This window comes from Globicephala melas, chromosome 14, assembly GCF_963455315.2.
Source record: "Globicephala melas chromosome 14, mGloMel1.2, whole genome shotgun sequence".
NCBI lineage: Eukaryota > Metazoa > Chordata > Mammalia > Artiodactyla > Delphinidae > Globicephala > Globicephala melas.
In genome coordinates this window covers 47,024,392-47,038,643 of record NC_083327.1, presented here as the reverse complement: position 1 = coordinate 47,038,643, position 14,252 = coordinate 47,024,392, and the positions used below count along the sequence as shown (strand labels likewise).

At 37.4% G+C, this 14,252-nt stretch overlaps 1 protein-coding gene across 1 annotated transcript in view; it reads left to right on the top strand.

The window, feature by feature from the left end:
• CEP85L (centrosomal protein 85 like) overlaps nt 1–10,903 on the top strand; it is a 154,910-nt gene extending 144,007 nt beyond the window's left edge. Inside the window, exons 12-13 of the mRNA XM_030853595.2 lie at nt 1,973–2,204; nt 6,374–10,903. Coding sequence (XP_030709455.2) covers nt 1,973–2,204; nt 6,374–6,537 — 396 coding nt within the window. The 3' untranslated portion in view covers nt 6,538–10,903. The remainder of the gene's footprint in view (nt 1–1,972; nt 2,205–6,373) is intronic.
• Nucleotides 10,904–14,252: the final 3,349 nt, after the last annotated feature.

Sequence of the window (14,252 nt, the reverse complement as noted above, 5' to 3'; positions counted from 1 at the left end):
TGATTTGATGTGCCAGTTAATTAAATCCATTAGGTTTCTTACTAAAATTATAATCTAAAATACAAACTTTTATTTTTCTAATGTCTTAGAAACAATTGCACAAACTTAACTATAGCAAAGTCAAATGGTATACAGAGATTAGATCCTAAAGTCATCAAATGATGCATAAGTTGAATACAAACAAAATTACCCTTGAAAATCCTTAAGGGAAGGTGCAATGTAGACACTTCATCACTGGAACAGGTCACACTTTCTTCATTTAATTATGAGATGAAATACTTGGCTTGCATTTAAGGACATGTTATATAAAAATGCTTATTTTAGTTTTTGAGTTGTCATCATGACATTTTCCTCTAAATACTTAGGAATGCATCTCCAAAACTTAGGGACAGTTTCCTATATAACCATTTCACCGTTGTCACACCCAATAAGAATAATAATTTTCCTTGGCGTTTGATAATACCTAGTCTTATGAAAATTACCCCCTTCTTCCCCAAATGTTTTTTTTTTTAACATCTTTATTGGAGTATAATTGCTTTACAATGGTGTGTTAGTTTCCGCTGTATAACAAAGTAAATCAGCTATACATATACATATGTCCCCATATCCCCTCCCTCTTGCTCCCCAAGTGTTTTTTATAGTAGCTGTTGAAACCAGCATTCAAACAAGGACCGTGTGTTGTGTTTCATTTTGTCTTATAAACCTAAAGTTTCTTTCTTCTCCCTGAAGAAACTGGGCATTTTGTCTTACAGACTTGTAAACTTGTCACACCTAGTTTTGTCTGATCATTTCCTCATGGTGTGGTTTATCTTGTTCTCTCCCCCCTGTATTTCTTGTAAGCTAGGAGTTAAAGCTAAAGATATTAGATTCAGTGCAAACATTTTTTGGCACGAATACTTTGTAGGTATTGTTCACATCATCAAATTATACGTGTTTGTTTATCCCACTGTAAGTGTCACAAGTACCCACCTCACTGGGTTAAGGTGGTGACAGACTGATTCTTTCCATTGTAACATTGTAGCCTCTGTAGTCAGCAGTTAATGGGGTTGTTGATACTTAGGCAAGTGTGTGGATGTGCAGTTTGCCAGCAACCTTTCCCTTGATGGTTTTAGCTTACACCAGTGATCATTGTCTGAATCATTAGATGATTAAAACGACAGTAATTTTTTCTAATATCATTCCCTTTACATTTATTAGCTGGCATTTGTCTGTAAAAATTTGTATTTTCCTCATCAACCCAGGCTATTTGGCTTTTCTGAAATACAGTTCCAACTGGAAAGCTAGTTAAACTTACCTTTAATTAGCAGTTTTCAGGATGAGGAGTAAATGGTGATAATTTGGGGAAGAGGTGAGCGTAGCTTTTTCTGAGCATAATAAATCATGAGTTTGTACTGATACTTCCAATTCAAATTTAACAATTCAGAGTTGTTTGGCGTTTTTTTTTTCCCTTTGATTTTATATTTTTATTTCTTTTTCTCTTACACTGAAAAGTTTGGTTCCTGTCAACATTAATATAGTAACATATATACTTTTTTCCCAATGTACAAAAAATAGTTTCAGAGTAACTAAATCACTGTGGCTACTAACAATAAAACTGTAGGATGAGGTTTAAGTTTTCTTTGCAGTTCTTTTTGTTCTTGGGATACATATCATAGCAAAATATATACACAACCAAGGTACTTTTTATGTGAGATCATGAGAGACCCCCTAGAAACTGAGGCTGTTTGAATTCACGTTTCCTCTCTCAGGTTTACTCTAGGCCATCAGATGGCACCGTTTCCACTATTTAAATTCTTTTTCGCTCCCTTTTTATTTTTCCTGCTATATGTATGCAGTTAAATTTGGTTAATGGGCATGTAATATTCCACTGTTTTCTTTATAGAATTGGATGAGGGATTGTTAACCTTTATGGCTTTTGAGTACCTTTCCTCTGTTCTAACAACCAGATTTTTGTTTTCTTTATCCATTGCAGAACCAAAGACAAACAGAAGAGACCTGCTCTTTATTGGATCAGGGCCAGGAAGCAGACCAATCCAGGCAGCAGACCATTCTTTCCAAAAGGCCACTATTCGATTTGAGTGTGATTGATCAGCTGTTCAAGGAAATGTCCTATTGTTTGTTGGACTTGAAGGCATTGTGTAGTATTCTTAATCAGCGTGCTCAGGGCAAAGAGCCTAATCTTTCATTATTACTGGGAATCCGATGTAAGTGGCTAATGACTTGTTCTTACTGTATTGCTTAACAATTAGAAATGTGTTTTCATGAATCGGGAACTTCTGACTGCCTTTTCCCTATTTGTTTTTATCTCCTTTCGTACTTAGATTTATATATTTCTGAATCAATCTGTGGGTCTGAATACCTGTTCCTACTTCATTGCTAGAACTTGCCTCATTATGTTTATAGAAATGAGCAGGGTCGTAGTTGATATGGACTGCCACTCAGAAGAATGCCTATAAATGTGCCTGCTAGGAGATGTTTCCTATGCTGATTCTGTTAATATGTGACTGGAATGGTAGTTGGGTGTGATTTCCTGATTACTCTTCTAAAAGTAATGATTCTCTTTGCTTTCATGTGGCAGTTGTATTAAATTAATGACCCAGCCATCAGTCCACTGGTAAAGTATTTGAGAGAAGGTACTCGTAAGCTTTCTTACGTATGTTCTATGGCAACTGTCTAAAGTAAGTGCCAATGCTGTCACATGAGCCAGTTTTCATGGCCCATAGATCTGTTGCCCTTGTGATGCACACCTGCTGGCTTTGTCCCTTCCAATGTGACACCCACTCATTCTGCCTCAGTTCTGCCTTCCTGAACACATAATGGTGAGAACCACCACAAGAATATCCTAGTGTCTCTTCCCGTCTGTGCTAATTTTGCTGGAACACTCAACTTACATGGCTCTAAATTATTATAATATTGACATGTTGGTCTCTTTTTAATATGGAGGAAATGGACTTCAGTAAGGAGATATGAGTGGAGTAAGACCATAGTGTTTATGTACCAACATGTTTGTATTGAGTAATTGCCTAATAATATGGTTAATATGTGACTGAGTGGAGACTAGTTTTGTTTCCAGTTTCATCAAAAAGATTCTGCCGTCTTGCCTCATAGTAGTTATTTTGGCAAACCAAATAATACTCTTTATCGAAGTATCTCACTTGTTAAATGAACCATGTAACTGTACTCAGAGATGTCAGCAGAATTTTCCCCTCCACTTGATAAATGTGAGAACACATATATGAGTGTGGGTATGTAAAAAACACTTTTTTAAAAATATTGAAGTATAAGTTGATTTACAGTGTTGTGTTTTAGTTTATGGTGTACAGAAAAGCAATACAGTTATACATATAAAATATTTATTCTTTTTCATTTTAGCTTATTATAAGACATTGAATATAGTTCCCAGGAAGACCTTATTGTTTATTTTATATATAGTAGTTTGTATCTGCTAATCCCAGACTCCTAGTTTATCCACCTCCCCTTTTCCTCTCTGGTAATGAAAGGTCTGTCTTCTATGTCTGTGAGTCTGTTTCTGTTTCATAGATACATTCATTTGTGTCGTATTTTAGATTCCACATATAAGTGATATCATATGGTATTTGTCTTTCTCGTTCTGACTTACTTTGCATAGTATGATAATCTCTAGGTCCATCCATGTTGACGCAAGTGGCATTATTTCATTCTTTTTATGGCAGCTCTATTTTTGGCTTTATGAGGAACCTCCATACTGTTCTCCATAGTGGCTGTACCAACTTACATTCCCACCAACAGTGCAAGAGGGTTCCCTTTTCTCCACACCCTCTCCAGCATTTATTGTTTGTAGATTTTTTGATGATGGCCATTCTGACTGGTGTGAGGTTATACCTCATGGTGGTTTTGACTTGCATTTCTCTGGTAGTTAGCGACGTTGAGCATCTTTTCATGTGCCTGTTGGCCATCTGTGTGTCTTCTTTGGAGAATTGTCTATTTAGGTTTTCTGCCCATTTTTTGACTGGGTTGTTTCTTTTTGAAAGACACTTCAATGTTTAAGTATATTCACTCACTCAGGAAACATTTATCAGATGCCTTCTACGGTCCAAGCACTAAGGTGCTGATAATGCAGGTAAGTTGAATACAGCCCTTGCTCACACATTAACCAAAATATTACAGCATTGTGGTAAGTACTGTAATTGAAATGTGATCAGAGGGCAGTGGGAGCACAGGGGGAAAACCAACTAAATCTACCTGGGAAGGGCTGTGAAGGCTCCATGGAGTAGCTGGTGTTTGGCTTGAATCTTAAAGGAGGAGAGGTTTGCCAGGTGAACATGGGGTGTTTAGTTAGCAGTGATCTCTTGGAGCAAGAAATAAAAGCTCACACACAAAAGACTGGTTTTCTCCACCATTTTAGAGCTGGTCACCCCTTCAGTTACTTTGTAACCTTCTACATCTGCACTGTCCTGTGTAGCATTTATTACTTTTTCAGTACCAGGATAAGAGCGTGCTCCTAATGTGAACAGAAGGGAGACTCAGCACCTCCCACACACAGTGTACAGCCCTTCCAGTCTTCCAAGTCTAACCCCAGAGCCCTTACCTTATAGGCTGGCATTTGCAAATTTGACCAGCCAACTAATTTCTCAAAAACAATGGAGGTGTTTTGAACCTTTATCTCATCACACCATCAGTTATCTGTTGATACTGTTCACCCCACCCTTCTTAAATCTGGGCTACCATGGTTTCCATGACATCATTCTCTAGGCTCCACTTCTACTTTTATGACTGCTCAGCCTCAATCTGTGAAATTCTCCACCACTTAAATACTGGCGGTCGCCCAGGAAACTTTTCTTGTTGGTCTTTTTGTTTCTATTTACTTTCTCTGAGTAATCTTGTACATATCCACTTGTTTGCTGTTTTCTCTACACCTTTGACCCATACAGACATTCATCTCTCACTGCCTAGAATGTCCCTTTTGTCCTGATTGTACTCACCTGTATATTAGGACCAGCAGTTTCACAGGTATCACAGACTCAATATGTTTGAAACAGAACCTACTTTTCTTTCCTCCCTACCCTAAACCCGTTCCTCCTCTCAATAAGTAGAACCACTATCCACCTATCACCCCAACCCAGATTTTATCCTCCACCCTACTCGTTCCCCCATCTGTGTCCCGTGTCCAGTCCCTGGCCCCTTTCCAAGCTGATTGATAATCGAACTTCTTCATGTCTATGAGTCCCTTCCTACTTGTGACGTTTATTCCTGCTGCCACATCTCCACTGCACTGTTGCCTTAATTCAAGCTTTCGTAGCCCTTCGTCTGGACTGGTTTCTCTGCCAAGCCTTGTGCCCTCCCCACCCCAGTCCATCTTTACATTGCTGCCAGAGCCATCTGTCTAACCTGTGATTCTGATTTCCTAATACCCTCCCTGAGAATAGAGATAAAGGTGGCTCCCACCTGCCTCTCCAGCCTTGTTTCTTGGACCTCCCCTCTCTTAATTTGTGTTCTGCTATTTTAGAGCTGGTTTTCTTGATATTTCTCCATTTCTGTCAGACTGTTTTGTTTTCTGCTTCTGTATACCTTTGTTCATTCTGCTTCCTTGTCCCATTCAGTGAACCTGTCCCCTCTCCAGTGAGGCCTTTTTTTTTCTCTTCTTTGTGCTAATGTAGCCTTTGTGTAGTGGCAGGTCACCTGTGGTACCTGACTGAATTTACTTGTTTGTGAAACTGTATGTAAATCATTAAGAATAAGCCGCTGTATGCATTATTTTGCTGACCTCAGCACTCAGCATAGTGCCCAGATCATGATTCATGAACAGTAAAACAGTTCAATTAATGTTTGTTATAAATAACAAGTTATCTGACTCTTATGCCTCCAATTAATTAAAAGCTAGCTAACTCAGGGCCTTACCCTCAGTGATTCAGCCATTGGGCAACTAGCTATCAGCCTGATTCAGTTGTTTAGAATCATAGGGTCCCAACCCACACACACACACACACACACACACACACACACACACACACACACACACTCGATTGTTAATACTTTGCAATCTGTAAAAATATAAGATAATGCCCCTCACCACACAGTGATTTTCAGATTTTTGTTTCTGAGTTTGAAGAGAGCTGTTAGAGCATGTTCCTTTTTACTTTTGGAATATTGTCATCCATTAAACCTGTTGAATTTGTGTGTTATCACTGTATGAATTTAATGCATTTTAGTTAGCAAAATTTTAAAAGGACCAAGTAGATAAGATGCATTTACTATTGAGTGATGCATAATTTAAACCTGAGCCTGACTTGTATTCAGTATCCAGCATTATATTTACAATGATAATAAGCTGAAAATCCTAAAATGACTTTGTTCCCAAAAAATGTGAGATTTTCTCCATGTTTTATTTCCACAGCAATGAACTGTTCAGCTGAAGAGACTGAGAATGACCACAGCCCAGAAACACTCACTAAAAAACTGTCAGATGTATGCCAGTTACGGAGGGACATAGATGAATTACGGACCACGATATCAGACCGCTATGCTCAGGACATGGGAGACAACTGTGTAACCCAGTGACCAGTGTTGGTCCCACAGCAATAACGACCCATTGTTACATGCTGCTGTGCTAGGTTCTTCACATTTCTTTTAGGAGCCATGATAGAAACTTGCAAGTGACATACGACTTGCACATAAGTATTTTTTTCTGTGGATTTGTTCTGTTGGGGAGGAATTGGGATGTGAGGAAGTATCGAAGGGGCTTATCTAATCAGGAAAAAAATTAAATTACCATTTGAAAAATATGATAAAATGTATAAGGAGAAAATTTCTGTATTCTCATACTACTGATTGTAGGACCAAGCTGTGAAGAGTGCCCTTCAGATAAAGGGATAGGATTTCTTTTAATCCTGTAGTTTTTTTTGTGTGTGTGTGTGTGTGTCTGTATGTGTGTGTGTTCACAAAATTATAAAGATTTCTAGGATCAAAGCAAAGCTTCTAAGAAAGGCACACACTGTATTCTTGTGCTGCTTCTTTGTTCATGGAGAAGCTTGTGTTGTACTTGGCGTTTTCAAGGGCTGGCTGAACGAGAGTTGCCACAGCAGGCAAGTGTTCAAATAGTAGTACAGCAGGCGAAACCATCTGTGTTTGAACAATCCCTGTGCTGAGATGGTGAGGTTGTAGGGTTGGGTTGATTTTAGTACTGTAGATAGGTCAGCTGTTTTTCCAGAGTGCTTGTGAATTGCTGAAGAGATGTGAAATTTTGATGTGATGGTTTTCCCGTTAGCATTGTAATGTATGTATTACAAGGCAATTTAACGTAATCTGAACTAATTTTAACATGTCCCTTACTATTTACAACTTTTTGTTTATATATTTTATCTATCTATCTATATATCTATCTATATATATATCAATGTAAACAAAGCCATATATAATTAATGCAAACCTAAGGCCTCAGATCATTATTGTAAAAGAAAGATTAACAAAGTGACTCTGGAACAATAGCTTATTTATCCAAATCTCAAATGTTTACATTTTAACAGTTTTGTATCTGTTTTAAAGTTGAAACTACTTTAAGAAAAAAATCAACCTGTATTCTTTATATCTGAATTATCACTAGCATAAAACAAAATCTAAACCCAGGTGATATTGCAATTCCTTTTGTTAGGTAAAGTACATTAAAAACAGGGTTCTTCATAGAATACAAATTTGGCCAGGTTAGTTCTTCTTCTGGGGTACAGGATATCACTATGAAATGCAACTGACTTTTTTATAGACCTATAATCATTTAAGCTTCCAAATGAGTATTTCCCTGTCTTAACTGGTATTTTGGAAGGACTGTATATTCCATTGCCTTCAGAGCGTTTAAATGTACGTTCTTTTTAATGTACTTAGTTACGGCAGTCATTGTCCTTTACAAGTTGTTTTGATTTATCTCTTGATGCAACCCCAGGTCTCATTTAGGTCAAGACTAAATAACAGGTAGAAGGAATGAGGGATGTTAATCAAGCAGGAGAATATTGTTTGAGGCAAGAGCAGATCACATGTCTGTTTTCTTGCCGGGCTTATATACTGGTATAAAGGCTGCTCCTAGAAAAATATGCTCCTAAAGTTTTCAGCAGTGAAAACATATTTGGGATAAGGCCTTCAAGGAAACTACCCAGGAAGACATTCAGTTCAGAAATTGGCTTATATACAGCTCTCAATAGTTATTTTATAGTTATATTTCAACAATCAGTTATAATACATTGTAAGGACATCAGACTTTCCCTTCCATTCAGTGCCTGAGTCCTCCCTGCCCTTTTAAGCCTTAGGATCTGGGCACTAAGAAATCAGTGCATTGTAGTGATTCTGCATCCCAAGGTCCCTAACCTAATAAGGAAGGACTTAGTCACTAGCAAGAATTTGGCTTTCTCATGTGTTCTTTTGTTTTTGAATGTTGGTGGTTTGAAGACAATCAGGGAGTAGTAAATTTGTACCAAAAATCTGATGCAAAGAATTCTGCCTTATAAAAATTAAGATCTGTAAAAATGGCCCTTTACAGTAAAGTAGGTAATAGCATCTGAAACAGATAAACCACAAGTGTAGCACACAACACTTTTACATCCTCTTTGAATAGAATCCCCTCCCCCACACCCCAGCCTCCATAATTTTGAAAGTAAAGGTACCCTAAAATAATAGTGATAATGGGCAAATAATCACTGATTTGGGTCACTAGATTTTTAAATGTATATGTTTGGGGGGTTTATGGTTAGTATTGTTGTTTAAACAAACTTTTGATCGTTTGTTTTGATCACTGTAGATACTTTGTTTTCTGGCTTAGTTGGGATTAAGTAATTTATATTTTTAAAAAATAAGTTAGCTTTCTAAAACTTACAGAATTTGACTTAGTTCACGTATCTTGAGGTTAAAACAAATTTAACCTAGTAGAAAATTAACTAACTACTGCTGATGTATTTCAGTTTCCAAAATGTATGCTCCACATAAAAAGGGGATTTAAGATGTGATAGTGTAAGTATAACCCTGAAGTACAGAATGTAATCTCTTGGAGTCTGGGTTTTGAAAAGGGGCCTAGATAATAAGTAGACAGACTTGGAGGGAATTTGGGGGGAAATAAAACTAGTAGTATTCTAATTTGTCAGTATTTAATTTTGATTTTGATTTTTCAGAAAATTCCCCTTTCCCAAGACAACCTTTTGTGTTAGAATAGTAAGAATATCAGTATCTCATTAAAAACAAAGATTTTACTGTTAGGCTAGGTAAGATGGGCAAATAGAAACACTATAGTATCTTGTCCTGGTTTGAACTAGGATATTCTTGGAAGTTATTACAGTGATTGTATGTCTGAGGTGAAAATTAACCTAAGTTTTAAAGTAAATCTGTTTGAAATTTTGCTTAAGTATTGACTAGGTAAGCCATGCCTGAATTAAATAAATAAATAAATAAGTGTGGCCCCTTTTTGTATTTGAAATAGGATTCGGTATTTAATGTTAACAGTATTTTATTTTAGTGGAATTTGTTTTTTGGTCATGGCAATTTATTAAACTGAATTAGACTTCTTCCAGTAGCCTGTTAGAGACAAGCTCAAGAGCTGGAAAGTGTTGCTAAAATGGATATTGTACATTTCTGACTCACTAATGAGCTTCTAAATTAATTCTGTCATAGTTCAAGACTTATTAATAGGATTCTCTTAGAGGGCATTTTTAAAGGAACTACTTTATTGGGAAAATGTTCTTTCAGTATCACTAATAGTTCATTGAATAATACAGTAGCTGAGAACTTGGACTATATTTTTACATCACACAGTTCAGCTCAGGCACATCTTCAGTTTGGATTATTGGCATTCTCTTATGCAGCTTTCTATCACTGTAGATATGTAATTACAGAAATAAGCAATTCTCATAACCATGCTCACTCAGACTGTGTCATTTGAAACTGCCAGTAGCTAGAGCTCTCAGAGCCAAAGTTAATTCATTTTGTTTCCATTTTTGACAGTTTTTTTTCCCAGTGTTCACAAAACATAAAATTTCTAGCTTCACCCCAAAATGTCATGGTGAAAATTGCTGCATGATAATGTTCTACATTTAATCATGAAGAGGGAAAGGTTTTGGATATTTGGATTTTTTTCTTTTTTAAAAGAAGTATTGAGTATATAAAGAATGTAGTTTCAAATCAATAAGTCATTAACAACACTGTTACAGCTGCATACAGAGAGAACCTTTTGTGCCTTTTTGCCTGCAGTAAGCATTCATTTCTATTTTACGTGAGCTGTAAGAATGTTGATGATTATTGCACCTTGTTCTTCTGTAAATAGACTTGATTAGGATTTTTTTTTTCCTTTTTTTTAAAGCAAGGAGCAGTTTTTCGTTACTAGGTAGATACCTTAGTAAACATGAGGGGAGGTATCAGATATATGTCTTTGGAGCCCAGCCTTTTCCCTGTTTAGTGAGCAGGAAGCTCCTTTGGATTATAGTCATTTGTGTGTATATGTGTACATATATGTATAAATAGTTATTTAAATATGTAAACATAAAATTCAGCATCACATTGGTGTGATGACAAGAAGTAGTAAGGTGCTAGGTGGTTATATTAAAAGCACAGCAGAGTGTATAATCAGTCACTATGACTGGTGGTTTTTGTAAACTAGGTTCAGTTTTTGAACCACCCAGAATACCTCATGTGTAAATACAACGGTCATGACTTAATTGAAATACAGTTATTGTAAGAAGAATGTGAAGCCACTGGTTGGCTTATGCCTTCTGATCTATCATCCTTGCCTCTTTTTTTGTAAAGGGGTTGTTTTTTTGTTTTTGCTTTTTAATAGGGTTTACAGCTAGAATTTTGAATGCCAAAGTTCTATTTATTAAACAAAAGAAGTTTTCAATGTTAATGGCTAAGTATTTTTCCACTGGACTATTGTTTGTTGATGTTGGAATTTGTATTAACAGAGAAATAAATTTTTTTATAAAAGATTTATGTCTACCAAGTGCCTAATGTTATTATAGAAATGTATTTGAAATTTCAGACTCTCTGAATTCTCAATAAGAATATGCTGACTTGACTTTTTAAAGTTTTCTTTAAATACGCAAGAGAAAATCTTACTAGATCGGGGACACTTCTGCCTTCTACGTCTATCTTACAGTTTCTTTGCAGTCATCAAAAAGCTTTTTCTCAGGGCCTTCCCCTGAAGGGCACTGAGATTTTCTGATGGCAGGTGCTGTAAATACAAGGGCATGTCTATGCATTTCAGCTCATAGCACAGCTCATAGCACTGTGTCTGTACTTTGAATTTCTAAGGTACTTATTTGAATCAAGTCTTCTTTCTACTTTTCCAACGGACAAATCAGATTTCAGTTTTTTATATTGCTGAAAGCTTGGGCTGGCAAGTTAAATCTTTTTTATTTTCTCCCTTCTAATCAGAGATTAAAACCTTAACTGAAACATATACAAATAAAACCTTGTTAGAAGGTTACTCTGCAGAGGCCTTGACATCTCAGCTTTGATGGCACCTGGGTCCTTGTTCTAAGTCATACGTGCCTTAGTGTCTCTAGCTGGTTAATATTTGGATTAGAAGCATCTGTTTCTAGTCCAGCTAACTTGGCATTGCTATCAGGAGTTTCAGATGAGGCATCTAATTCAGTTAACAGGAAGAAGAATCATGCATTACAGACCCCTTAGGTTGCAAGCAAATGACTTGGAAATAAAAACAGAATGGATAAAATCCTAGAGTATTTCCAAGGTGATTAATGAAGAGGTTTCTCCTTTATAATGAAAGATATGATTATTTTGATCTGGTTTTAAAAAAAGTGTTTTGATGGAGTCAGCAGAGGACTTACGGGGTACATACCAGTGATTTTGCCAGTACTTAGAGCTTTTCTTTATGCCAGCTTTCCCAACCAACCAGAGTCATTCTATGTAGAAATGCAGAGGACTCAGTTAAAACGAGGGGTAGAATATGCTGTTAGTGATGGTGCAAAATGGCAGCGTGTGGATCCAGTAGAGCAAACCGTTTACAAATGAATAGCGCTCTAACATCATGTCAGTCAAGATGGTCTCCTTGATTTAGAGGAGATTCCAGTTTGAGGACTGAAATTGAGATAAAAGATTTCTTCAATGTTTAAATAAAACTGCTGCCCCTGACAAATTCGGCGCGATCACACACACACACACACACACACACACAAAACTTTCCATTTTAGCCAACCCGTTTTTACTTAAACAGTCTTGCCTCACGATCTCTATTGATTCCCTTATAATAGTTGTTTTAATTAAACATACACCTACCCTGTGACCCGGAAATTCCACTCTAGGTGTTTATTTGAGATAAACACTCATCTAAAAAGAGACTTGTAAATGAATGTTCACAGCAGTTTTATTCATAATAATCAAAAACTGGAAATAGCACAGGCATCTGTCAGTAAGGGTTCTCGGCCTCGTTGAAAAACAGCATTCTCTCACGACCTCGGGTTTTAATTGATTGTCGCTTATATGTCAATCCTTTGGGAAAATGGAGTAAAATTTAATAGACCACGAGGCAATGGAGCATCAGAGTTGGAAAACAGACCTCCTTTCTACCAGAGGCACTTGTTTACACTTCCCTCTGGAGCATTTTCCTTTGTTATGCTGCCACCTGTGTTCCATGAGTCTCCACACTTGATGTGAAGCACTTGGTTTTACCCTTCTTGAAACAAATTTTTTATACCATTGTTTGGGTGCTGGTCACTCACCAGACTTTGAGCTCTTTTAGAGCAGGCACACTGTCTTATTAAACTTTGTCTTTAATGAGCAAGTAGGAAATACTAACCTCCAGAGATGTGCAAATACCTGTCCTTAGCCCCAGGAAGGAAGAACGATTTCCAAGAAGAAAAGAAGGATCTTTAAAGCATAATTCATCCTAGGAGGGTGTGGTGCTTTTAATGGGACAGGTAAAGTGATAATAAACCCTACTTAGGCAAGTTCCATTTTCCTCCATCTCTTGGACCTCTTGCTAATCTCTCCTGTGACTGTCCTCTTTCTGCCCTTCTGAGGCAGAAAGCCTGCCCTGCAGGCTACAGGATTGGACACAGCTATTTCCCAACCCCAGTGTTCCTGGAGCGTAGCAGTCTCATCGGGCTTTAGGCCAGCTGTGTAGGTTTTGTAAGGGCACATCCAAGGTCTTAGAAGAGGAACAAAATGTCAACTTGAACAATGAATGCAGTTTCATCTGTGTGTGTGTGTGTGTGTGTGTGTGTGTGTGTGTGTGTGTGTATGCACAAATCTGGAGAATAATCATTGAAACAGAAATAGTACAGCTGGCATCCCTTCTAAACAAGGAAGCAAGGTAGTTTAATTTACATTTTTTATTCCTACACTGATATTTGGTCATAAACCAAATTAAAGTTGTGTAGTGGCCTGTGATGACTAAAAGCAATACACAGCATGTTTTCTATATCATCATCATTATCATCAACCAACATTTGAGCATAAACTAAGTACAAGAGCCTTGCATAAATTATCCCATTTATTCCTCTGTATAATCGTCTATGAAGTAGGTGCTATTATTATTCCTATTTCAGATGAAAAGATCGAGGCACAGAGAGGTTTACTATCTTGGCCAAGTTGGAATAGCTTGTAAGAACCAGGCCTCTTAGGCTCCAAAGCTTGACTGAACCACTTACTAGAGTTCCTCCTTGTCTCGGTTTTGTGCTCAAAGTTAAACTCCTCCTCTCTCCCAAACCTCCTCATTAGGCTTCTCCAATTCTGTGCATTGCACCTTCATTCCAGGAATCCTTTCCGGCTCGCTCTTTCCCCTACATCCCCATTTATATTAGTTTATAACAACACAGTTTGTTACCTTACAGTTCTAGAGATCAGAAGTCCAAAATGGGTCTTACTGAATTCAAAAGGTGTTGACAGGACTGTGTTTTCTTTCTGGAGGCTCTAAGAGAGGATCTGTTTCCTTGCTCTTTCCAGCTTCTGGAGTTTAACACATTCCTTGACTCGTGGCCCCATTCTCTCTTCAAAGCCAGCAATGCCGACCCTAATCCCTCTCACATTGCCACCTCTTTGGTTCTTTTCTGCCTCCCTCTTTCCCTTTTAAGAACTCCATGTAATCACATTGGGCCCGTCCAGATAATGTGATATTCTCCCTATTTTAAGGTTGGCTGGTGTGCAATCTCAGTTCCTCTTCGCCATGTAATCTAATATATTCAGAGGTCCCAAGGGTTATGATGTAGTCATCTTTGGGGGACTGTTCTACTTTCCATACTATCTCATAAGTGAATCAGTTGTCAAATCTTGCAGACTCTGTCTTC